The following is a 25,901-nucleotide window of genomic DNA, read 5'->3' on the forward strand; positions in this document are numbered from 1 at the left end:
TCATAATCATAACCAACCAATAAAAGTAGTGGTTGAAGAGTTTTCCAGTGTAACCAAGAGAAAAAGGCTCTCACAAGGATTGATTGGTACCTATCATCAGTATACTCAGTTGTAGTGGTTAGTGATTTTTCTCCTGATGTTTGTTAACAAAATGCTAATTTGTGCAATTTCGAGTTTATTCTTAGCTCCTGTTTGGCCCTTGGGATAAAAGCCTGAATCACTTGTCCTCTTGTGACTGATGTTTTACTCTGAAAAGCCTTAAATACGGTACTTAAGAAAACAGCCTGGGAGGGGCGCCTGGGTGGCTCAGTCCGTTAAGCATCCCGACTTCAGCTCAGGTCACGATCTCACAGTTCGTGGGTTCGAGCCCCGCGTCAGACTGTGTTGGCAGCTAGCTCAGAGCTTGGAGCCTGCTTCTGATTCTGTGTCTCCCTCTCTCTGACCCTCCTCTGCTCACGCTGCCTCTTTCTCTCTCAGGAAATAAATAAAAACATTAAAAAAAAAAAAAAGGAAAAGAAAACAGGCTGGGAGTGCAATCAAGATCTAAAAGCAAGTTCTGTCGTTAGTTCATAGTCTGTGGCTTCACTATCTCAAGCAAGCACGAGTTTATTCATTGCAGTTTCCTGCAGCTGCCCTGTGGTGGGCTGTGTAGGATGACCCACAGGAAATAATGGTGACTATACAGAGCCGAAGGTGATTGCCCAATTACTCTTCAGATCAGATCAGACTCCTCAGTGGAAATGGTGTTAAGAAACGATGGCCCAGAGAGGCTCTCACCTCCCGCTTGGTGCAGTTCTAGAGGGATGCAAAGGTAGGAAGAGCCCATTTTCTATTCTCAGCTTCCAAGAAGAGTTCTGGGTTGAGCGGTTGGCGGGTGATATAGGAATGTGGGTCAAAAGTCTCTAGTATAGGCTGAGGTGTGAATGAACTTGGGGACAAGTTAGCTTGCTCCTGACCCAGCTTTAGAAGGATAGGCCTCTCATCTATGTGGAAGTGAATGTTCAGGCTGTGGAATTTTGCCCCCTTCAACACCTACTTCAAAGGGAAAACATCAAGTAACTTCCAGAATCAATGGAATCTGAGTCAGAGAAATTGAAGGAAGGGAAAGGGAAGAAGTGGCTGACTGAAGGTCAAGTGGGAGAGAGAGTCCTCCTTTCCTGGTAAATGGCTCTGCTGTGTATATTCAGGTGCAAAAGGCAGTTCAACACACTCTGGCTTCTCCCCACCCCCACCTCCACCCCAACCTGATTTAAGGGGGAAACTATGAAAGTGATCATCAAGGGAAACTTTTCTGTTCATTCTTTATTACTCTTTCTGAGGTCATGATCTCACAGTTTGAGTTCGAGCCCCACATCAGGCTCTGCATTGATGGTGCTTAGACTGCTTGGGATTCTGTCTCTCCTCTCGGTCCCTCCTCCGCTTGTGCTCTCTCTCTCTCTCTCTCCCTCTCTCAAAATAAATCAATAAACTTAAAAAAATTTAAAAAGGTATTATTGTTTCTTGAGACACATAAAATCATATACTAGCATGTTTTGCCCCGTACTTATGGGACTTAAACACACACAAAAATGAACTGGGAGCTGATGTCATCTAAATTCACAAGTTCAAGTTTTGTCTTCAGGATGGTTTGCTCAGACCCGGATCCTGATCCCTGAGCAGAGGATTGTCAAAACTCTGTCAGTGGTTCGTTTTATTGACAGAGTTACTGCTCAATTCCGTTTATAATTCTCTGAGCTCCTCTGGGAGGATATTCAGAAACGACCAATTTTTTTTTCTTTAAGACAAAAGAATGAGACAGAAACCGAGAAATATAAACAAACCACACTAATTATAGGTCACATTAGAATTAGGGCAGAGCAGGGGCTCCTGGGTGTCTTAGTCGGTTAAGCATCCAACTTCATCTCAGGTCGTGATCTTACAGTTTGTGATTTGAGCCCTATGTCAGGCTCTGTGCTGACAGCTCAAAGCCTCCAGTCTGCTTTGGATTCTGTGTCTTCCTTTCTCTCTGCCCTTCCCCTGATCATGTTCTGTCTCTCCTTCTCTCAAAAATAATAAACATTAAAAATATTTTTTAAAAAAGAATTAGGGCAGAGCACATCAGGCAGCACAAACAGGGTGCATCAATGACTTATTGTAGCAGTAATGGTGCATAACAAACAATCCCCTGAAACTTAATGGTTTAGCTCAATAAATATGCATATTGTTGACAAGTCTGCACATGGCTGTGCATGGCTCTTCTGAAATCCCCTGGGATCAGGCATGTGAATGAGGGTCAAAAATTGCCATCTGATTGAGGATGACCTCAGCCAATATGAATGCTATGACATCTCTCATTTTCAGTGTCTTTTATCCTCAAGCAAGGTGGCTCAGCTATGTTTTCTTAGCTTTGTTTTTCTATGTTTCTCATGGCATGAACTCAAGAGCCTGTGCTTTTAAAATTTTTTTTAATGTTTTATTTATTTTTAAGAGAGAGAGAGACAGCATGAACAGGGGAGGGTCAGAGAGAGAGGGAGACACAGAATCCGAAGACAGGCTTCAAGCTCTGAGCTGTCAGCACAGAGCCCGACGCAGGGCTCGAACCCCGCGGGGCTTGAACAAACTGTGAGATCATGACCTGAGCTGAAGCCGGATGCTTAACTGGCTGAGCCACCCAGGTGCCCTGAGCCTGTGCTTTTAAAACATTTGCTGATATCTCTTTGGTCGAAGTGAGTCACAAGGCTGAAATCAGAATTAAGGGGAGAAGGAAATATATTCTACCTTGTAATGGAAGCAGCAGTAAAGTTGTGTGGCATTTGTATGAATGCAGGGAAAGGTAAAGAATAAGGGCTATTGATGCAACAAATCTATATGCAAGAGGAGTCTACGACAATTAAAGGGGCCTCAGAAAACCATGTTGAATTCACCTGGCTCATCAGAACTTTTTATAAATCATTACTATGCTTGTGGTATAGGAGAACATTAGCAAAGGCCAGTGTGCTAGAGAAATTGAATTGTCATTTGGTTCACACACAGAAATGCTGACTGACATTGAAGAAGTGATATAATCTCTTTAAAACCAAGTTTTCTTACATGGAAAGTGAAGGCTCTCATTTTACGTAGTTTCTATTCACACGCGCTTCTAAACTCATGACATAAATCAAACATTTATTTTCTATTACTGTATTGTAGACTTCTAACAAACAGGAATTGCATGTTTTATTTGTTACTATATTCCTAACTAACAAAACCTGTAACAGGGTCTCACGTATTGTAGACATTTAATCAATATTTGCTGACTGAATGAATGGATAGTATTCTTGTGAACAAAAAGCATAACACATAGCACTTACAGGACTTTCTATAATGATTGAATCACTTTCCATCAGTCATTTTTTTCCCTAGAAGATGTAAATGTAAACGTTCTGCATGCATATCTGTCATGTTAAGATTTAATAATAGTAATGATGCTAATTATAAATTTAATTTTTTTTTAAATGTTTAATGTTTTATTTATTTCTGAGAGAGAGAAAAAGACAGAGTGATCAGGGGAGGGTCAGAGGGAGAAGGAGATACAGAATCCGAAGACAGGCTCCAGGCTGAGAGCTAGCTGTCAGCATAGAGCCTGATGCAGGGGCTCAAACCCACAAACCACGAGATCATGACCTGAGCCAAAGTCGGACGCTTAACCGATTGAGCCACCCAGGCACCCCGTTAACTATTAATTATTTAGAATATACCAGTTCTGGGGCATATAGGTGGCTCAGCTGGTTAAGCGTCTGACTTTGACTTATGTCAAGATCTTGTGGTCCATGAGTTTGAGCCCTGTGATGGCTCTGTGCTGACAGCTCAGGGCCTGGAGCCTGCTTCAGATTCTGTATCTTCCTCTCTGTGCCCCTCCCCTACTTGCACTCTGTCTCTCTCTTTCTCTCAAAAATAAATAACTTTTAGAATATACCAGTTCTAATTTTATATGTGCAAATCTGTTGAAATCATATACACGTATAAATCTTTTGAAATCATGTGGCTGTATGGCAAGCAACAGGAGGTAGTTACCACAAGCACATCCTTTTTATAGTTTTAAAACTTAGGGTATGGAGATGGTAAAAAAAAGACATGCCCAAGTTTATATAGTGTGTGACTGAAATTATAACTTAGACAGTGTAACTTACCATCACACCAAACTTACCTCATGATACCACTTTTCCAAAGGCCTTTTTTCATGTCTAGAATAAAGGGATTGGAGAGTAGATTTGTTCTCAAAATATTTACATTTTACAGCACTAAAGATTATGTTGATATACCAAGTGGAACAACTGGATGGTTTGGCCCAAATCCTCTCAAGAAAGACAACATCATCCCAGTAGACCAAACAAACCTGAAGATCTTCTTGACGGGAGAGCCCCAGATACTGGGGGTGAGTGAGCTTGACCTCCAAGCATAGTATTTAGGGAAATAGCCATTTCCAGAGAGGAGAACAGTTATCCCTTGTGACTCCCAAAGTGTGATTAATCAGGTCATAAACTGACCTTCTTAGCGGAAGGAAATAGATTTTTTAAAAATCAGAGATCTGGAATCTGAAAGGAAAATGTGTTTCTCTAGTGAGAGGGGGGAAAGAGGATTACCATAAAATCTTTAGCTTTTTAAATTATGTTTATTTACTTTTGACTGAGAGAGAGAAAGAGAGAGAGAGAGAGAAACCGTGAGTGGCAGAGAGAGAGACACACACACAGAATCCAAAGCAGGCTCCAGACTCTGAGCTGTCAGAACTCACACACAGTGAGATCATGACCTGAGCCGAAGTCGGATGCTTCACCGACTAAGCTACCCAGGCACCACACCAAAAAACCTTTCTAAACAGTCTTGAACTTGAGAAAAAGCCATGGATTCCTAGGAGTTTCATTCTGGGAACCCTTTCAAAACTGAGGGATGGGAAATAGCTCTGTGTAAAGATCACAAAAATAATCTTTCTAGGAGCTTGCATGATTCATACTCTGAGCATATCTTCTTTTTCATTCCCCAGGTGGCTCAGATCCTGATTGGTGTGATGAAAGTATGCTTATTTGCTATAGGTCTGTGTTTTCATTTATCTGACTTTCACTACTGGTGTCTTCCTCTTAACATGATCTCAGGATATCCTGTCTGGGGATCCTTATTTGTGAGTATGTTGGAACATTTCAACTTCCTCTGTGGTAGAATTCTACAAATATTCCTTCCAGCCTTCCCTTTCACAAGTCAATGATGTGACCTGGGATTTTACTTCTTAGAGCAAACTATGTGACCTAAAGACTTTGGGGTTCTGGTGACCCCTAAGGCAGGTAGAAGAACAGGTGCAGGCTCACCAGACTGCATTCTTTCATTTTCAGTTCTTCTTATCTGGTGCTATGTCTATTGCAGCGGGAAGAAAAATGACACTGAACTTGGTAAGTATTTCCCTGGGCCCAGAGCAACAAGTAAAATCAGAAGTGTTCTATTTCAAGGCAAAAGAAATGATCTCTGATTCTCTGAATCATCTGGGCCCTATGGGGGTCATGGCAAATTCTTCCTTGAGGAAACTGAGGTTTGACTTACCTTTTTTTTTTTTTTGCCCCTATTGTCTGAAACTCTATCCCTGGGATTAATCTGTGAATATAGAATCCAATCCTTCAGCAATATTCCTCTTTCTTTCTTAGACTTAGGAAAAGTATTTGAGAATGTGGCTTCAACCCCTTCAAAATGAGTGAATGTTTTTGTGTTCTCCGAAGGGAGGAAGAAGAAGAAACAGAGGGATGTAAGGGACACTGATCATTCTCTTCCAGATCAAAGGCAGCCTGGGAATGAACATGCTCAGTGCCATTACAGGAACGATAGGGATACTCATGTTAATAGCCGAACTGAATATTATGCTTGAAACAGAGAAAAAGTGTCTTATTCTTGTAAGTGTTTCTGAGCTGCTTTTATTTTCTGCAATTATATTTATATTCTCTAAATGCGTAATAATGACTGTCTCTCAATTGATCTTGGCCTATCACCATAAGCAGTAAGATCTGGGACTTTAATCTCATGGGGAGAATTTTCAGCCCCTTGCCGCTAGGACCTACCAGAACAGTGATCTCTTTTTCTCAAGTTCTTCTCCAAACTCAGTTATGTTAGAGAATTGATCATTAGGACCTTTCTTTAGTCTTCAGGGTCAAGTTAAGATGGTGATGGACTGCTGCGCTGGCTCAGCAGGCTCTGTGTCATTGGCGAGTGGGTTGAGGAGGGTCAGAACACCAAGCCAAGATGCTCAGAGCCTCTGAGGGTGCATGTATGTACAAGGAAAGGACAATGATAATCGCTTTCACAGACCTGGAGGTTCTCTGCTCTTTAGATGGGAAAAAGGTATAAATTCAAATAGGGATGAAAAGAACTTGAAGCGGACAACAGAGAGAATCTCTAAGCCAAGAAAACTATGAAGACACATCTGATTTCATCTGAATTTTCTTGCACTTAATGAAGTTCCAGAATAGAACTCTGCTCTTTTAGGGTTTGCTTTTCAGTTTTTCTATTTTGGTTTGTGATGAGAGGGAACGTACTTGTTTCCGTAGGGAAGAAGGAGTCAAATTGGAATCAGAGAGTTCAGGGCCAGGGGAAGTATCTGTCTATTAATAATACTCCTTTCCTTTTCCTCTTTGCCCTCCTCATGGAATCTGCTCCTTTCTAGAGGACATTTGAGATTGTGATATTAGTCCTCTCCCTGCTGGAAGTCAGCATTGCTATCTCTCTCTCTGTATTTGGGTGCAAGGTGACCTGCTTTGTCACCCAGGTAAGTGTTCAGGACCTGGTGGAGGGTTCAGATTTGTCACGTTTTTGTTTCTCTCACTATCTCTCTCTGCTCTCTGGACCAAAGAGAAGGATAAGGAAGCAGAGTGATGGAAAGATAATTATGTACATGATCTTTCCTGAGATTGAAGAAGACAGAAGAACACATTGTTGGAGCTATGGTAGATGTTTCCAGGAACCTCGTAGGTCTTGCGGGATATCGATCTTTATCTAGTGAGGGGTGTAAGGCCCTGAAGGAAGGGACACTTAATTCTCAGGTTCTAAGATACAGAAAAGAGGTAGGGGTCACCAGGATGAATGCAAATCTCTAGCTGAAAGAGGATGTGAAAATGATATGTATTATTCTCAATATCCACAGGTGGTGGTTATCCAGTCAACCAACGACCAGGTGTCTTCAGCAATAGACCCTCAAGAACATGTCTACGAGGAGCTGGAGTTTGGATAGAATAGTTCCTGCTTTTGAAAATATTATTCATTGTGTATCTCTTCACCTGCCAGGAAATGTTCTCATCTGTGCACGGGAGCATAGTTATTACAAAACCAAATAAATACATTTTCCCCTCTATTGCTGCTGATTGTGATTTTGAGTCCCAATCTCCCACTTTGTCCCATAGCCAGTCAAATGACTGGGATGTACGGTGTCATTTCTCATGATAACTTGTAACGGAACTACACCACACATACAGAAAACTGGAAAGATCATGGTTGTAACAGTGGCCTAATTTTTTTTTAAGATTTTAGTTTTTAAGTAATCTCTACACCCAACATGGTGCTCAAGCTTACAACCCAGGGATCAAGAGTCCCATGCTCTACTGACTGAGCCAGCCGGGCGCCCCCAACTTTTAGATGTATAGAAAGCAGACATCCTTGTGTAAGCAGCACCTGAATCAATGAGTAAACATTACCAGGGTTTCAGAAAATGGTCAATGCCCCTTTCATTCACTAAGATCCCAGGGTAACTGCAGTCTTGACTCTCACCACCAGTATGAGTTGTGTCTTTGAATTTTATAAAATGGAACCTTGTGGTATATATATATAGCTGAGTATATACACTGGATATGACTCCTTTCTTCTACCGTGTTTGTGAACTTCATTCATGCCATTGCCAGTGACAATACTTCATTCACACTGCTGCAAGATATTCTACTGTAAGACTTATAGAACAATCTATTATCTATTTAAATATTGATGAATATTTGGGACACTTTTTAAATGTTTTATTTATTTCTGAGAGAGAGAGAGAGAGACAGCATGAGTGGGGGGGCGGTCAGAGAGAGGGAGGTACAGGATCTGAAACAGGCTCCAGGCTCCGAGCTAACTGTTAGCACAGAGCCTGACACGGGGGCTCGAACCCGCAAACTGTGAGATCATGACCTGAGCCGAAGTCGGACGCTTAACCGACTGAGCCACCCAGGCACCCCTGGGACATTTTTATTTGAGATGAACAGCACTGTACAAGCAAACTGTATCTATATACTTTGTTACATGCATGTGTAAAATTCCACCGGGTCTACGCATAAGACGGGAATTGTTAGGTCACATCCAAAGAGCATGTAACGTGCGTATGCCTTCTAGCAATGCGTCGGTTCCAGTTATTGCAAAGCTTTACCTTGATATCATGTGATTTTCATTTTAACCATTTTGATATAGTTGTATCACATTGTAATAGTTTTAATACTATTTATTTTGATAAGAACTTAAGTTTATTTTAAAAAATTGAGAAAATAATATAGAGTTCCCATACACCTCAAATCATCTTATGTCAGTATAAAATGAACTAATATTGATACATTATCATTAACTAAAGCATCATTATTATTCAGATTTCTTTAGTTTTTAATTAGTGCCCTTTTCCTGTTTCAAGATCCCACCCAAGACACTACATTACATTTAACTGTCATGTTTTCTTAGGCTCCTCTTGGCTGTGACTATTTCTGAGACTTCCTTTGTTTTTGATGACCTTGATTGTTTTGTGGAATACTGACCAAGTATTTTGTAGAATGTCCCTCAACTGGAGCTTATCTGATATTTTTCTCATGATTAGACTACTGTTTTGAGGTTTGGGGAGGAAGACCCTAGAAGCACAATATCATTCTTATTACATCCAATCAAAGATACATACTATCAACATGACTTACACTGTTAACATTGGCTTTAATCACCTCACTGAGTACAGTTTTTCAGTTTTTTTCCACTCTAAAGTTAGCTTTTCCCTGACTTTTTATACTGTACTCTTTGGAAAGATGTCACTATATAGCCACTGAGTGCAGCCTGGGATCAAGGAATCAGGAGTTAACATCTTCTGCTTTGAGGGTGGAGCAACCTCATAAGTGATTTGATATTCTGCCCTGGGGTTTTGTCTATTCTCCCACTTATTTATGCATTCAATTATTTGTATGACTTCATGAATATTTATAGATTCCTTGGGTTATAACCTAATAGCACTTTAGTTTATTGCTCAAGTTGTTTCTGTTTCAGTCACTGGGAGAGCATTCAGTGGCTCCTGTGTCCCTTTGGTGGGCCCTATCATTGTGTCTCATTTTGAACACTTCCTTCTTTTATGACATGACAATGCTCTCAGGCTGATCTTACATCATTCTTGCTCAAGTCTTAGAGTCAGCCATTTCATCACACAGGTGCTCCTTTTATTGGAGCACCATATCAGAAATCAAGATCTGGGTGCTAGGAGTGCTTGTTAATATTGGGATGTCATTTCTTTTAGGTTCTCTTAGCTAACAGAGCAAAATATATACATATGTCTACTAATTCATGTGCCTTAGTTGAGCTTTTCTAACAAGATACTATGTACAGACATTCAGTCTATAGTACCATGTTTATACACATATCTGTAAATGTTTCTATCTTTAGCCATCTATTATATGATATATCACATCTGTCTTTGAAAAAAAAAATCACAGGAAGTGCCAAAAAAAAAAAAAAAAAGCCAAAGAAGCCCTGTATTTCTACACTTTTAAAAAACTTTTCTGTAACCCATGGACTGTTTAGAAGCATGCTGTTTGAGGGGCACCTGGGTGGCTTGGTTAAGCGTCCGACTTTCGCTTAGGTCATGATCTCGCGGTTCTGGGTTTGAGCCCCGCGTCGGGCTCTGTGCTGACTGCCAGCTCAGAGCCTGGAGCCTATTTCAGAGTCTGTGTCTCCCTCTCTCTCTGACCCTCCCTTGCTCACACTGTCTCTCTCTCTCTCTCTCCCCTAGAAATAAAATAAAAATATATAAAAAAAAAAGAAGCATGCTGTTTGATTTCCAAAAATTTTGAATTTTCCACCTATCACAATTCTGCTATTACCTGACAGCTTTGTATGCTTTCTATTCTTTTAAATTTGTTGAGTTGTGTTGCATAACACATGAAGTGACCAATACTGGTAAATATTCCATGCACATTTGAGAAAAATGTATACTCTCTTGTTGGATGGAGAGGTCTGTAAATGTCAGTTAGGTCAACTTGACTGATACTTCTAAGGTCACCCATATCCTTACTGCTTCTCTGCCTGGGTGATATATCAGTTGTCAAAGAGGTGTTGAGGTCTCCAAATATAATAGTGTGTTTGTCTACTTCTCCTTTTAGTTTTATCAGTCTTTTTCCTCATATATGTTGGACTAACTACAAGTGGCCATTGAGCACTTGTAACATGGTTACTGAGACTAAGAAAAATGAACTTTAAATTTTTTAAGATTTTAAATAATTTAAATTGCCATATGTGTGTCTAATAGCTATTGTACTGTATAGAATAGGAATGGAATTGCTTGATCTTATAGACACACTATTAATTTTATTAGACTTTGAAAAATTCTGGTTGTATTATTCTAGGGGAATTGATAACAGTTTGATTAATTGTCAGTGAGCCAACAAAGCAACACAAGCTTTTATAGAAAAGCTTATATGTGTAAAATATCATCACAAACGTTTAATGTACTTCGAATGATGCAATACAGTTAAGTACCTTAACACTAGATTAATGATTTTTTAAAAATAGTTTATTGTCAAGTTGGTTTCCATATAACACCCAGTGCTTGTCCCCACAAGTGCCCTCCTCCATGCCCATCACCCCTCTTCCTCTTCCCCCCACCCCCATCAGTCCTCAGTTTGTTCTCAGCCCTCAAGAGTCTCTCATGGTTTGCCTTCCTCCCTCTCCCCCACTATTTCCCCCCTTCCTTTCCCCTATGGTCCTCCGTTAAGTTCCTCCTAATGAAATATCATAATCTATAGCATTTTGTGTAATTAAAAGTATTTTTTGCATATATTTTCTGTTTTGCTTGATGTATATCCCAATATGAATGGAGTAAGAACAAGCAAGCCATTTGAGAGATAAGGAAACTGAGGTTTAGCCGGGAAGGATATGCATCCAAAGTCACAGAGTGTAAAAATGATGGACCAAAAACTTCATGCAAACTGCTTCCACAATTGGTCCAGGAAACTCTACATTGACTGCACTGTTTTTCATCAAAGAAAGGGTAAACCTCAGAGCTTTAAGAAAGGAATAGAGCTCTATGTTTGCACATTTGGGAGTTGGAGGGATTGAGATTTTTTCTAACATGCAGGAATGAATGAATTAGGAAAATGAATTGTGATCTCAGAAAATAAATCCTGGCTGATGAAGAACACTGTGGTGGAGGTAATATTAGTCACTAACATTTTATGTCCCTCTACATTTCCTGTCTCCCACACAATGCTGGGAAGGTAGGTGACCATTTAATGAGCTGCAACAAAGAATGACACATGGTTCTAGACCAAAGTATCTAATTGCCAAAGGTCCAACTTCGAACTTTGTCTTTCTCTACCTTGGCAAAATTAAAAAAAAAAAACCTTTTGGAGATATTATTCTATTATTCTATTTTTTGGAACTCATATCAGTGTGGGTCTAAACAGCCAACTAACAATGAACATGTAAAGTATGCGGTAAATGAACTTCTGATGTGTTAAGCCACCAACATTTCAAGGTTAAGTTTTGTAACAGAGCGTACACCTCACTTGTGATGACATCCAACCATAACAAAAAGGAATAGTAACAACCAAATTCTTAATGCTATAGATGCTAGCTGCTATCTTCATGACTTTGAACCACACAGTGGTATTCTCACATGCGTATATTTATGCCTCAGTGGTTACAGTATAAGATTCTTGGTACCACTGTGGATCCAAAAATACAGAAATACGGCTTCATATTTGTTTACTAGTATCTGTTGGATAACAGGAAGGTGTTTCCTCTTTATATTCAAGTTCTTGATAGATTGAAGTTTGAGGCAACAAGTCTTGATAAGGACTTTCAGAAGGTGATTTCCAGCAAAAAAGTACAGAAATCTGTAAAGAAGCCAAAGAATTATCTGTAAAATAATCTGTAAAGTCTGTAAAATAAGCCATTAAGAATAGTATAATCTAAGTCCTCAGTGATTTGTCTCCAAATATATGCTCTCTTACTCTAAAGATTAATTGTGTGGACTTTGGACCCAGAGGAACCCAATGGCTGCTCTCCAACAAAGGTAGAGGGTGAGTTCAATTTCAATCATGACTAAAACTACCCAATGATTCAATAAGTGGTGTTGGGAAAACTGGACAGCAACATGGAGAAGAATGAAACCGGACCACTTTCTTACACCATAAACAAATGTAAATTAAAAATAGATAAATGTGAGACTTGAAACTATAAAAATTCTAGAGAAGAACACAGGCAGCAGCCTTTCTGACATAGGATGTACCAATTTCTTTCTAAATATTTCTCCTGAGGCAGGAGAAACAAAAGCAAAAATCATTGGGATTTCATTAAAATAAAAAACTGCTGCACAGTGAAGGAAACAATCAACAAAACTAAAAGGCAGTACATGGAATGGGAGAAGATATTTGCAAATGACATATCTGATAAAGGTTGAGTATCCAAAATCTATAAAGAATTTATAAAACTCAACACCCCAAAAACAAATAATCCAATTAAAAAATGGAAAGAAATCTTGAATAGACATTTCTCCAAAGAAGACATCCAGATGGCCAACAGACACATGAAAAGATGCTCAACATCACTGATCATCAGGGAAATGCAAATCAAAACTACAATGAGATATCACCTTACCCCAGTCAGAAGGACTAAAATTAACAACACAAGAAACAACGGGTGTTGATGAGGATGAGGAGAAATAGGAACCCTCTAGCACTGTTGGTGGAAACACAAACTGGTGCAGTAACTCTGGAAAATAGTATGGAGTTTCCTCAAAAAGTTACAAATAGAACTACCCTAAAATCCAGCAGTCGCACTAGTAGGTATTTACTCAAAGGATACAAAAATACTAATTCAAAGGGATGCATGCATTCCAGTGTTTATAACAACACTATCTACAATAGCTAAATTATGGGAGCAGCCCAAATGTCCATCCACTGATGAATAAATAAAGAAGGTATGGTATATATACACAATGGAATATTACTCAGCCATAAAAAAGAATGGAATCTTGCCATTTGCAAAAAACATGGATGGAGCTAGAGAGTATTTTGCTAAGTGAAATAAGTGAAATAAGTTAGTCAGAGAAAGACAAATACTATATGATTTCACTCATATGCAGAATTTAAGAAACAAAGCAAATGAGTGAAAGAAAAAATAGAGAGAGAAGCAAACCAAGAAACAGACTCTTAACTATAGAGAACAAATTGAGGGTTACTAGAGGGAAGGTCAGGGGAGGATTAGACTCAAATGGTGGAATAGTTGACGGGGATTAAGGAGTGTACTTGTCACGAAGATCACTGAGTGTTGTATATTAGTGATGATTCACTGTGTATTGTACACCTGAAGGTGATATTACACTGTATGTTAACTTAAACCCTAAAAAAAAAACAACTACCCAATGATTAATTTTTTCCAGATATTTAGCCAGGTGCATATCAGTCTACTTGGCTTACTAGTGTTAAGTTTTGAGGAAGATAAAGGAAAATATAAACATGTCCATTAAAATAATTCTTGAACAACAGAAATAGGGAGAGATATTAGGGCTTTTAGCCTTCTTCAATCATTTTGGTAAGAAGAATTCCTGCCCAGCTAATATTGGGACAGTAATATGAGGCATTACTGATAGGCTGGAAAATAATGAGTTGCTAATAGAACATAAGTTTCTGAGTGTCTGAACACGTTTTGTGTGATTATGTACATAAAATTTTAAGTATTTTTGTTTTTTGTATTTGTGATTTGTTGTCTGTCTCTTATAATGAAAGATTATTTATGAGAGAAAATAATGTGAGGTTTTTTTTAATAAAGGATGATTATTGTATTTTCATAATTTTTGACTAATGCTTGACCCATAAGCTGTTACTAACATTTCCCTTCTTCTCTTAACAATATAACCCCTTTTTAACCTGGAAAATGGAGGTAAAATTGTGGCTATATTTCCTAGGGTATCTTTCAGCTTAGTATAGGAAAATAAGTACTAGCCAACAAAATGTGGGAATAATAATAAATCTCACTTTGGAGTTACAGACTTAGAAAGACAGATATGTTTTCTTGTTTCCCTTTTCATTTCTGCTGGTCGGGATATGGATGTGATTGCAGGAGCTCCTTCATGGATCCAGAGGTGAAAGCCACATTTTGAGGATAAAGGATCTACCTTTCCATCCCTGTTTTTGGTGGAATTATGTTTCCATAGAAGACAAAAACCTGGCTTCCAACAGCCAGGGAATATTTGATATATAAAACACCATGTATACCGTTAGAGAGTAGATGTAAATACTGAGAAATATCTAAGAATAACTAAGAAGAGCATACTCTCCAATGTCTACTCTAGTGAGGGCCATGAAAATTAGTGTACAAAAAGCCAGAGAGGAAAATGGATAAGTTAATATCTCCCAGAGAAGGGAACTATGCGATAACTTAATCATTCTATGCCATTTTGGGGGGCAGGCTATCTCTGTAATTCCTGCCTTAGAAAATATTATAAATGCCATAGCTCAGTGATTTCATATTTCTCTTTCAATCTCCAGGTTGAAGTTTTATCATTATCTTTGGTCAAGCCCACATTTATATAATGTAAGCAGAAATGGGGCAAATAATGTGTCTTTCAGCCTTCACTGCAATTTGAGCTACTACAAATATACAATAACTCCAGAGCATATTGGAGTTATTGGATTATTGTCCTTCGTGAGTTGGTGAGTGTATTTTAGGTGTGGGGGAGAATGTAGATGTGTCTATTTGGTGCCTCTAGAGAAGAATGTGATTGAGAATGTTCCTCATCCTCCTTTAAGAATAGAGGGGTGCCTGGGTGGCTCAGTCAGTTAAGCGTCCGACTTCGGCTCAGGTCATGATCTCACCGTTCGTGGATTCGAGCCCCATGTCGGGCTCTGTGCTGATAGCCAGCTCAGAGCCTAGAGCCCGTTTCGGATTCTATGTCTCCCTCTCTCTCTGACCCTCCCCTGTTCACGCTGTCTCTCTCTCTCTCAGAAATAAATAAAACATTAAAAAAAAAGAATAGAAATTCTGTATATTTGAGCTAGATATGAGTCTGACGGAACTCTGTAGCCTCCATTCTGGCTCAATGTGGTCATGCAACACATGTTGGCCAGTGTAATGTGAGAGAAGATACATATGTCCCTTCAGATCCATGACCTTACAAGAATAAATATGTCTTCCCCTTTTCTGTGTCTTTTCTCATTGGGGGGTGCACAAGTATTCTGTGGTGGGCAGGATATTATGGTGATTTCCGTGAGTATGTTATATGGCAAACAAAACAAAACAAATCATTATCCAGATGAGCCTAATCTAAGTATAGGACTCCTTTCAAGGCAGAGTGTTCTCTAAATGGAGGAAGAGGAAGTCAGAGAGATTCAAAGCATGAGAACTTTTGACAAAGAGGAAGCACTCTGTGGCTGACGTGGAGAGAACCACTTAAATAGATCGAGAGCAGCTTCTAGGAGCTGAGCGTGAGGGACTCCTGGCCAACAATCCCAGTTCCATAACACAAGCAACTGGATTCTGCCAACGACAACAGAGAACTTCCAGACAACTCTAGACTTTCCAGGAGTCCAGGGCATCCAGTACATGGACTTCAGCCTCATGAGATTCTGAGTAGAGAATCCAGTCAGGTCCATCAAGACTTTTGATCTACAGAACTGTGAGGTAATAAGTAGGTGGTAGGTATTGTTTTAAGTCAATATGCTTGTGGTAATTTGTCAGGCAACAACAAAAAATTATTACATATTTTGGTCCTGGAGATGGGGTAATAATGTAATATTACTATAACTATATCTAGGATATATAAATAAATATCCAGGATATGGGAGTAGCTTTGGAATTAGGCAGTGGGCTGAAAGGAGTTTGAGGAGAATTTTGAGGAGTAAAATTTTGAGGAGCAGGACAGAGAAAGTCTCAAATGCCTCATATAGTTTGTTAGTGGAAATAAAGGCACTGAGAGTACGGTCAGTGTGGCTCAGAAGGAAGTGAGGAACACATTAATGGAAACTGGAGAGAAGGTCCAGTGGCTCAGTGGCAGAAGTCTGACAGATTACAGGTCTATGGAGAGCATAACCAGTAAATGGTGAACATGGATAATCAACTGAGGAGATTTCCACAGCATTGAACATAAGGCCTGGCTTCTTCTTGCCTACAATTAAAAAAGAGGAGAAATGCCACCAGCAGACGACACCTTTGGCCATGCCCACGGGTCCATCCCATCCATGGTCTTCCTTTCCTGACTGCCTGCCCTGTGGAATTCAGACTTGCTTACCAGCCCTTAGACTCATGTGATCCAATTGCTTGTGATAATGTTATATTCTTGAAATGAGGGGGTTTTCAATGCCATATACCTATCTATTTTCTGTCTAAATTAACCCTAATTTGACACATAGCTGCGTCAATAATTTGAACACATCAGAAAGAACCAGGTAATGAGGAAAAAAATGCTACTAGCTCTGTGTTACCTAGATCTGTTACCTATAATAATAAAACATAAAATTCTAACTATATCTGTGTTTCCAGTCAGCTGTATTATCAACTGTATTTAACTGGAATAAACTATTTCATCTCTTTCAGGTTTTTAAATTAGGTATACCTTGATTTTTATTATTTTTGGATGATATATACATTATATTCATCACACCAAAGAGTGTACTTCAGATAGTAGATTAATAGATGGATGGGTGGATGGATGGGTGGACAGATGTTGAAGTCATGGATAGATACCCATGGGTGAGAGCTTCTGTATGGAATAGAGAATTACACACTGTGTATCCCAGGTGTGCTCAACACACAACTAGTAGCTCCCAGGTTGTCCACAGAATCACTTCTAGTTTATGTTTTTGTTCATTTTACCAAGGTAAAAGGAGCCATCGGCCACATCATTTAATGAAATAGTTGAAATCGTCCTCATTCTTCTAAGAATTGTACATACCCAGTGGATATTCCCGTCATCCACATCGTAGATGAGCATGGAGAGAGGAAGTGAAATTAAAAATTGCAGACAAGTTAGGATCATTAGGACAATCACAAGTCCCTGTTAAAAGAAAATAAAATGTCATGCATTACCTTCCACTTTGATGATAGTTTGGAAAGCCTTATGTCAGAGCCCCACATCAGGCCATCAAAAGGGGAAACATCACAGTATATAAAATGGTGCAATGAAATTGGGTCTGAACCCAGAAATCTATGTGCTGCTACAGAAAAGCAAGAGTTAGAGATGATAGTAAATATTATTGAATATACTCATACAAGATGGGAAGTAAAACTAGATGACGTTATAGAATTCACAATAACAGTTCCACTTTTGATTTTTATTAAATTATTATTATTATTGGTGATAGAGATGGGTTATTAGTAATATTACTATTGAAGTTATTGTTACTCTGTCATGGAGATCAGAAATGTTGCCATTGTTTGCAAAGCTGACTCTTCTCGATAAACGAGGCGTAAATGGCAAGGGTTCAGACCTCCCCAATGAAATACTAAAATTTCTCAGTTTTCCACTGGACTCAATGCTAATTAAAACCAGAATGTCTCCTAAATCTGAAACACACTTTAACATAAAAATTTTAAAAACTTTTAATTTTTAACTTTTTTGTCATTGTCCGCATAAGTGAATTGTGTCTTCCCACACTCCAGTGTTCTTGATTTCTTTTACTGGTTTCTTCCTGATTTCTTTCTCCTCTGTCTCAGACCATTTGTCTGAATTTCTTTCACATGGATTTATTGTAAAAAAAAAAAAAAAGGGAATACTCTCAGACAGTGGCAAGTCTGAATAAGCATTCATTCTCCAGATAGCTTTGGGTATTGACTTATTTTTAAAATCCCAGCAGTAATGAAAATTATAATAGAAAATAATTTAAAAATAATAAAGGATAAAGTAAACATTTCCCCATTCTTTGACTCAGATTTTAATATCATTCTATTTTTTCCAGAAAAAAATAAAATTTAGATCACAGAACTGGGACTCTCTGCCATTGGAAAGAAATCGTTTTTTTCTCTTTCTAATTGTCACACCTGTAGAGAAGCATTTGGAAGGAATCTGGAAGCAAGAATTTTTGTCATGTTCTTGAAACATACCAATGATCAGGTCACATCTTCATTATGCTCAGATAAGCATTCGATCTTCTCAGAATTCAGGGGGATAATACTTACAATTGCAATTGATTTGATGCCCAAACAGGCAGTTTCCTTCTCGCAATCATAGTGGAAATTTTTTGTTAAATTGTATGACAGAATACAGATCCCAACAAATGAGACCAAGGTGCTAAGAGTGTTAGCGCCTATATTCTTCCTCAGCTGAAAAAAAAAAAAAAAAAAGGCATAACAGCTTATAAGTTAAGGACCAGGGGTTTCTAGACCCTAGATGCTGGAGAGGGGTGGGGGGAGAATTCTGATTTCATTTACTTATCCATGGGATCTACAGGCATTCATTATCCTTATAGTGCCAATTTGGTTCAATGATAAATCACAACTGAGAGAAGAGTTGGAGAGGATTGATCTTGCATAAACACATACCATGGATAGGATAAAAACATTAAGCACATTTTTCAGCATCTCTTGCTTTCTCCTCTGTCTTAGCTCCTCCCTCCACCAAAGATAAAAATCTGCCTTGCTCAAGCCTAAGCCAAGCTTTCTCTTTATTAACGTCACCCACCCCATTACCATAACGAGGCTTGAATAGCTACATAAATCTTTACTCGCTCTTCAGAATTCTAAAATCCAGGGAGATCCAGCCTATCTGTTTCTAGACAGAGGATGGTCACATGATTCATTGGGCCCAAAGGATAGTTACATGATGAAATGTACTACAAAATAATGAATCCCCTGGGTGACTGGGCTTCATGTGAGGAACTCAGAATGTTGTAAGTTCTCATTTTCTCCCTGAATGATGAAGGGGAGAATTATTAGCTTACCAGTGATTTTGTTTGCTTCTTGGCAGACACAACAGTCAGAGATCCAGAAATGATAAACTGTTTAGAAGATAAGAAAGGTATTTACAGAGCAGTGGCTTCTTCCAAGTCACCCTTCCACCCTTTTACCAGGTGCATATCTTTCTTCATATCTAGTGCTTCCCCTCCACCCCCCCCCCCCCCCCCCCCCCCCCCCCCCCCCCCCCCCCGGGCCACCTCTTCAGAACTCAGAGGAAAGCAGATCATTAAAGTGTGTGCACCACACAATAGTTACCCTTTTATTCTTCTGAACAGTAAAATTCCCTTAACTAAATCAGAGAGGTGGACAAAAAAGCCACAGGGCAAAACAACTTATTCAATGTGGAGAAATAAAATAAATAGAGTAAATATAACTCAAAGACAGACTTTGGGGTGCAGAAAAGGGAAAATGTGAACTCAAATTACATCGCATTTTTCTCAAAGTATTTGGCCAAGAAGGGTGATCACTTAAGTAGAGTAACACCTCCTTGCCCTTCCCATCCAGCAAATTCTCTAATCCAAGTATTATTACATTTCAGAGATACTGCTCCCAAGTGTCAAACCCAGTAGTTTTTCCTCACCAAAACGGCAAGATTGTACTGAATAGCTTCAGGCTATCCAACAATGAATAGAACTTAAGGGCATTATTATATTAGAATATATATTAAAGTTCAGGGCGTCTGGGTGGCTCAGTCAGTTAAGTGTTGGACTTCAACTCAGGTCATGATCACGGGGTCAAGTCTGCAGTTTGAGCCTTGCATCAGGCTCTGGGCTGACAGCTTGGAGCCTGGAGCCTGCTTCAGTTTCTGTGTCTCCCTCTCTCTATCTGCCCCTCCCCTGCTCATGCTCTGTCTCTCTTTCTTCCAAAAATAAATACACACTAAAAAATTTTAAAATAAAGTTCAGGTTTGAAGTTAAATCTTAACTAAGTGTCATTGAAAGTACTCTAGAATTGGCAAGATGCCACACAAATTGTGTGATGAGTTGATGAATGAATGAATGAATGAATGAATGAAGGACTGAATAATAATAATTAGAGATATAAGTGAAATACTCACAGACAAAGCCCCCCATAAAGGGAAGCCTGTGGAAATTGAGAAGAAAACAGTTGGGTACATTTCAGAATCAAAAGTAAAAAATCCAATTATCCCATAAAAGATGCATTTCACACCAATCATAATCTGAGCCACCTGAGTAAGAGACAAAACAAACCAAATTACCAACCATTCAAATTAACAAAACAGAAACAATGCTTTAAGGAAAATGGTGAGCATTTCTCAGGAGAGAGAATCACTTAGTCCAAATATCATGGTCATCCATGTTCAAGGTTTGAACCCCTTGAATTTTATTAAAAGATCTGCTAAGAAGGATCAGTTCCTGGAGAGTCTGCTTTTTTTTTTTTTTCAGAGGTCTGCCTATGTAGGTCAATCTTGTGCCAATAAAATGTAGTCACCATGAGGCCCATCCAACAGATTAGGACTTCTACAGTCTCCTCTTAATGTATCCCCCCATCCCCATACAAGTGTGGTCCTTTGCTTTTAATCAAAGTGTCTTTCTTCTACGCCACAGAATGGTTGACACAGGTAATAACCTGATGGCTCTATGTCAGAATAATAAGCCAAAATAATCCTCCACCCTCAATATATGCCCCAGCTTCTGGTTCAAAATTCGTTATTAGTAGTTTACTTACTTACCCCCAGAGCTTTTAGATTCCCCTTCAGGAATTTCTGCAGCTTGTCTAGTGAGTGTTTCAGGGTACCAGGCTTTCCAGTCTTTCCTAATGGTGTAATTTGGTTTTGGTTTGGAGGAATGTCCACAGTATTCCCACCAGAATCCAAAGTTTTGCTCATTCTGTAATAGATGGCGTCAGATATGTACCGTCATAAGCTCAATACTGTTAATCTTATTGTAATGGAAGTAGATATTGGGCTTCTTTTATCTGAAGTCTTTATCATATTTGAAGGAAAGGCATTGGCCAAATGATGTTTATGTGTCCATGCTGCTGACTCTGTTATCACTGATGAGGTAAGCAAGGAGAGAGATGATGGAAGTTGAGGAATATCAAATCCTACATAACTGTGAGCTATCCTCCAAGGGTAAGGAAGGCTGTAAATCTCAAGTCATTTTTTTTTTCTTTTTAAAGTTGTATGTGGTCACAGACTCGTATAAAAGTACCCACTATGGGAATGATGCTATATCTATTTAGCCTTATCTCTGATGGAGTAAAAATAACCTGAGATTTAAAGGCAAAGAGTTTTGAATTAAAGATATTCCCCCTTTCTTTTTTTAATTTTTAACATTTATTTTTGAGAGACAGAGAGAAAGAAAAAGAGAGAGACAGAGCACGAGTTGGGGAGGGGCAGAGAGAGAGGGAGAATCCAAAGCAGGCTCCAGGCTCTGAGCCATCAGCACAGAGCCTCATGTGGGCCTTGAACCCACGAACCATTAGATCATGCCCTGAGCTGAAGTTATAGGCCCAACCGACTGAGCAACTCAGGTACCCCAAGACATTTCCCTCTAATTTAACTAAATGTATCATGTAACTTATCATCCAACCCAAGATAGTTTTGGGAATGAAAGAGAATAGGAGTAGTATCCATAATTATGCTGGGGAAATAAGAGAGAGCTAGGGATACACTATATAAAAGCCGCCTTAACTTCAAGTACTGTGTGGCCATGAATATTGTATTTAGTCAAAAGCCTAGGTTTGTCAACATAAAATATAATCATGCTTATGGGTTCATAGATGTGACACTGGAAATGATGCATCCAATTTTCCTAGTATCATCAGATGTAATATGACATAAATTCTAGTATTATCTTCTCAAGAAGTTAGGATGTGATTTGGTACTTGTCAAAAACAATGATGGATTTCCATTGTAGAGCAAACCCCAGAATGGATTCCCATGAAACGAACTCATTTTGAACCTTTTTTTCCCAAATATTACCTTTTTATTTCTAGATCATCTTTTACTATACCAATTTTATGAATATCTTGTACCATTAAGTGAAGTTTGAAAAATGGGGGCAGACTTTATTCCTTATTACATTGGTATTTATGAATTCTATCGCTCTCCCTATTATGTTTTAATTTAGTTTTGATTATATTTTATACAATTTTTTCTTATGTTTTCTCCTCCCATTATGCTAATGCTATTGAATTAGACCCTTTATATAACTACTTATGTATAAGTTTCCTGAATCAAAGTAGGAATATAGTTTCTGGCTCTTGAGATCCATGCCCAATTTCTTAGAGAAAAAAAAAAAAGAGTTAGTGTACATCGATTCCAACACTGCTTGAGTGTGTAAATCTCTTTGCAGTCTCGATAAAAAAATTAAGATACCATGACATGGAACTCTTATGGGACACTTAAGATTAATCGTAAGCATTCAATTTTTCTACTCCCAGCAGTTGCTTCTAATTAAAGGGTTGAAACAAGGAATTTATTTTATGTGACCACACTGGAAGCGCCAGAGAGATATTTTTTTTTCTATTCCTTTGGTGGATGAATCTTGTCCATTAATACTTCATAAATAGAAAGGATCCCATCAATCAGTTATTCTATCTTTTTAAAATGTGACCCTTATAGACAAATATGGTAAATAACTTGCCCAAGTTCACAGACAGATTTATAGATGTGGGACCAAAGAGCTGTTGGACTGATAAGTAAAAATCCACTCTTTAGACAAAACCTGCCTCAAACTAACACATCCCTTTTTTAGCTTCCTGAAGCCCACATGTAACAGGTTTGAGTGTTTGAGGAAGCCATTGCTTTCAGTGTAACTTTGTTGGGGGAAAAATTATTGACCCCCAAAAGTATCCCCTATCACTCCTCACTGCAACTGTCATTATTTATTCATCCATTCACTTGACAAATATGTATTTTAGATTAAAAATATTGATCATAATATTTACTGGGCACATTTTAATTCACTACTGCCTTTAATGATATTTTACTGGGGCTATGTCATTATAATCTGTAATATTCTATCAATTAGTAAGCCTGTATTGAGCTTCTGACTGCCCCTTGAGGCTACCATCCAACTGGTCAGTATTTTGAGTAAGACTTTCACATTTACAGCCATCGTCTTTCTAACAAATGCTTCTCTTTTCTACCTCTGCTGCCTAGTTTAGAATGACATGGACGTATTTCTTGGTTACTCAACAATACAAAAATTAGCCTCATTTACCACAATGTCCTCACCTTAAGTATTAAATTCAAAGCCCCATGACCCTTTGTAAGTCAATATAACTTCAAACCCACCTAATCCCCCTCATCATATCTCTGCCACATTAGTTATAAAACTCTCATGATTCTAAGAATATTATTATGAACTTAGCTGACTCACCATGTCCATTCTTGATGTTCTGAATTTCACTTGCAGATTGTAGACAGAAAAGTTTCCATGTCACAATTCTAGCCCAATTATTTCCCTGTATCTTAAATTGAATCTTCTAGAAAATACGGCTGGAGACAAACTTCCTCGGTAAGCTAAGCCTTACTGTCTACCCACTGATGGGGAAAGTGTGTTTGCATAATCAGAAAGTCAGAAAGCAGGACTGTAGACAAGATCAGGTGTGTCTGAATCACTGAGACTTTCTGCACGATCTTAAAAAATTTTCCTGAAATATTTGACATTGAATATCTACCAGCGGAAAGAAAGGAAAAACTGTCTCTGCCTTGAGCCCACATTTGGTTCAGTCTCTGTCTGTCGGTTCTACATCTTTCCCTCTCAGACCATAGACAAAAGTACTTTCTGGTGCTCTGGATAATGGGAGGGGGAAAAGTTCTACCTACCTAGCTTTGTTCCACCACAGATGTGGGAGGCTGTAGTCTTCTTAAGCTTATGTCTCTGGTGTTGTCTATCAAAGACTGTGCCAACATGTAGGGGAGAGAAATCTATGCTTTGATCTCTGTGTTTCCTCATTTGCTGTATTTCCACACCTAGAACTCTAGATAAGCAGTTTTGATGTATATCAACAAAGTTGATATAAATCATATTTCGTTGCTGAAAAATTAGAAGCGTTATCACCGTGGGGCGCCTGAATGATCCAGTCGGTTAAGCGTCTGACTTCAGCTCAGGACATGATCTCTCAGTTCATGAGTTCGAGCCCTGCATTGGGCTCTGTGCTGATAGCTCAGAGTCAGGAGCTTGCTTCAGATTCTATGTCTTCCTCTCTCTCTCTCTCTTTCTCTCTCTCTGCCCCTCCCCGCTCATGCTCTGTCTCTCTCTCAAAAATAAATAAACTTAAAAAAAAAAGAAGCATTATCACTGTAATCCTCAATACCAACTGATAGTTTTATTTCTGTGCTCTCTTTCCATTTCTTTCCATTAGTCTGACAAAGATTTTATTTGTTCTTTTAATTTACTAAATAAAATTCTTTCCTTTGGAGCAATTTCTAGGAAATTCATATTTTCAACCAACTTTTCTTGGTCTTTGCGTTAGCACCTTATTAACTATAATTTCATTAAAATTAAATAAACATAAACATAAACAAAAAAAATTACTATATTTCCAAAGACACTTAAATTTATAGCTATCTATCTATCATCTATCTATCTATCTATTATCTATCTATCTATCTATCTATCTATCTATCATCTATCTATCTATCTCTACCTATCTATATCTAGCTAGCTAGCTAGCTAGCCAACTAGCTAGCTATCTATCTCACTGACCAGGCTCAAGTATACCAAGAAAAGTATTACTATATAACTGTACTATGGTAACATTACAATAAAAAATCAATAAAAATGATTAAACTTTGTTCAGATTAGCCAAGGGAAAAAGAGAGAAGACAAAGATTATTAATATAAGGAATAAACAAAGGGACATCATTGCAGAATCCAGAGATATTAAAAGGATAACAAAGAAATACTGCGAACAAATTTATGAAGTAAATTTGAAGTCTTGAAGGAAATAGAATAATTACATGAAAGACACAGATTATGAACATTGACTCAAGAATAGATGACCCCCATAGTTTAATATCTATTACGAAATTGAATGTACAGACAAAAACTGTTACAACAGCAACAATAACAAAACCCACTCCCTCATGTATCACTGGCTAATTCTACCAAATATTTAAGGGAAACAAACTGAACATAATCCTTTCCATGTTATGAGGTCAACATCACCATGACAAGACAAAGATATCATTAGGACTACATGGTGAGAACTCTTGGCGTAGGTGCGGAAATCCACAACACAATGTTTATCACATCAAATTCAAAAGTATATCAAAAGGTAATTCACCACAACCAACAGAGTTTATTTCAGGAAGACAACAGTGGTTTAACAAAAAAATCGATGTATCCAATTCGTCATATTGACAGCATAAATACCTAAACCCGTATGATCTTCTCAATATAGAGGAAATGTGTCTGACCAAATGTATTTATTCATGATAAAGAAAAAACTCTCAGAAAACTCAGAAAAGATGTGAATTCCCATTATCTGGAAAAAGCCATATACAAAAACCTACAGTTACAACATACCCAGCAGTGAGATACTGAATACTTGTCCCCCAATACTAGCATATCTGCCTTCCCCACTCCTGTTCAACATCTTCTAGAAGTCATAACCAGTGTAATATGGCAAGAAAATAAAGACCTAAAGTGTGGAAAGTAAGAAATACAAATGTCCCTATTGAAGATATCATTGTCCATGTAGAAAATCCTAGAGAATCTTTTTAAAAATCTAGAACTAGTAAATGAGTATAGGTGACTTTGTTAGGCCACAAC

At 38.4% G+C, this 25,901-nt stretch overlaps 2 protein-coding genes across 4 annotated transcripts; one reads left to right on the forward strand and one right to left on the reverse strand.

Moving 5' to 3' along the window:
• Positions 1 to 738: 738 nt before the first annotated feature.
• LOC120240369 (membrane-spanning 4-domains subfamily A member 4A-like) lies at positions 739 to 7,330 on the forward strand. Of its 3 annotated transcripts, XM_039245086.1 has the most exons (7): positions 739 to 811; positions 4,258 to 4,393; positions 5,000 to 5,134; positions 5,343 to 5,399; positions 5,775 to 5,891; positions 6,659 to 6,760; positions 7,136 to 7,330. In XM_039245086.1, the coding sequence occupies exons 1-7, from the start codon at positions 741 to 743 to the stop codon at positions 7,220 to 7,222; spliced, it is 705 nt and encodes a 234-aa protein (XP_039101017.1). In that variant the 5' UTR covers positions 739 to 740; the 3' UTR covers positions 7,223 to 7,330. The 3 variants fall into 3 exon arrangements, with proteins under 3 accessions (XP_039101017.1, XP_039101018.1, XP_039101015.1); XM_039245087.1 differs by lacking the exon at positions 6,659 to 6,760; XM_039245084.1 differs by lacking the exon at positions 7,136 to 7,330 and having other exon boundaries at positions 6,659 to 7,111.
• A 4,257-nt stretch (positions 7,331 to 11,587) lies between these two features.
• On the reverse strand, positions 11,588 to 23,552 carry LOC120240370 (high affinity immunoglobulin epsilon receptor subunit beta-like). Its single transcript, XM_039245088.1, has 7 exons — positions 23,502 to 23,552; positions 20,846 to 21,002; positions 20,210 to 20,235; positions 19,137 to 19,193; positions 18,376 to 18,519; positions 17,153 to 17,254; positions 11,588 to 12,095 (listed from the first exon to the last, which is right to left on the reverse strand). The coding sequence occupies exons 1-7, from the start codon at positions 23,508 to 23,510 to the stop codon at positions 11,955 to 11,957; spliced, it is 636 nt and encodes a 211-aa protein (XP_039101019.1). The 5' UTR covers positions 23,511 to 23,552; the 3' UTR covers positions 11,588 to 11,954.
• Positions 23,553 to 25,901: the final 2,349 nt, after the last annotated feature.

The sequence above is a fragment of the Hyaena hyaena genome, unplaced genomic scaffold (genome assembly GCF_003009895.1).
Source record: "Hyaena hyaena isolate Hyena2069 unplaced genomic scaffold, ASM300989v1 scaffold_252, whole genome shotgun sequence".
In the NCBI taxonomy this organism is placed as follows: domain Eukaryota; kingdom Metazoa; phylum Chordata; class Mammalia; order Carnivora; family Hyaenidae; genus Hyaena; species Hyaena hyaena.

Bases quoted from the DNA above. Each gene is read 5' to 3' on its own strand.
- LOC120240369 (XM_039245084.1), top strand. From the start codon at position 741: ATGGTGTTAAGAAACGATGGCCCAGAGAGGCTCTCACCTCCCGCTTGG. The intron at 5,400-5,774 runs GTAAGTATTTCC...ATTCTCTTCCAG, and splicing joins GAAAAATGACACTGAACTTG to ATCAAAGGCAGCCTGGGAAT. The intron at 5,892-6,658 runs GTAAGTGTTTCT...GCTCCTTTCTAG, and splicing joins AGAAAAAGTGTCTTATTCTT to AGGACATTTGAGATTGTGAT.
- LOC120240370 (XM_039245088.1), bottom strand. The intron at 18,520-19,136 runs GTAAGCTAATAA...TTTTTTTTTCAG, and splicing joins AGAAGCAAACAAAATCACTG to CTGAGGAAGAATATAGGCGC. The intron at 17,255-18,375 runs GTAAGTATTATC...TTCTTTTAACAG, and splicing joins GCATCAAATCAATTGCAATT to GGACTTGTGATTGTCCTAAT.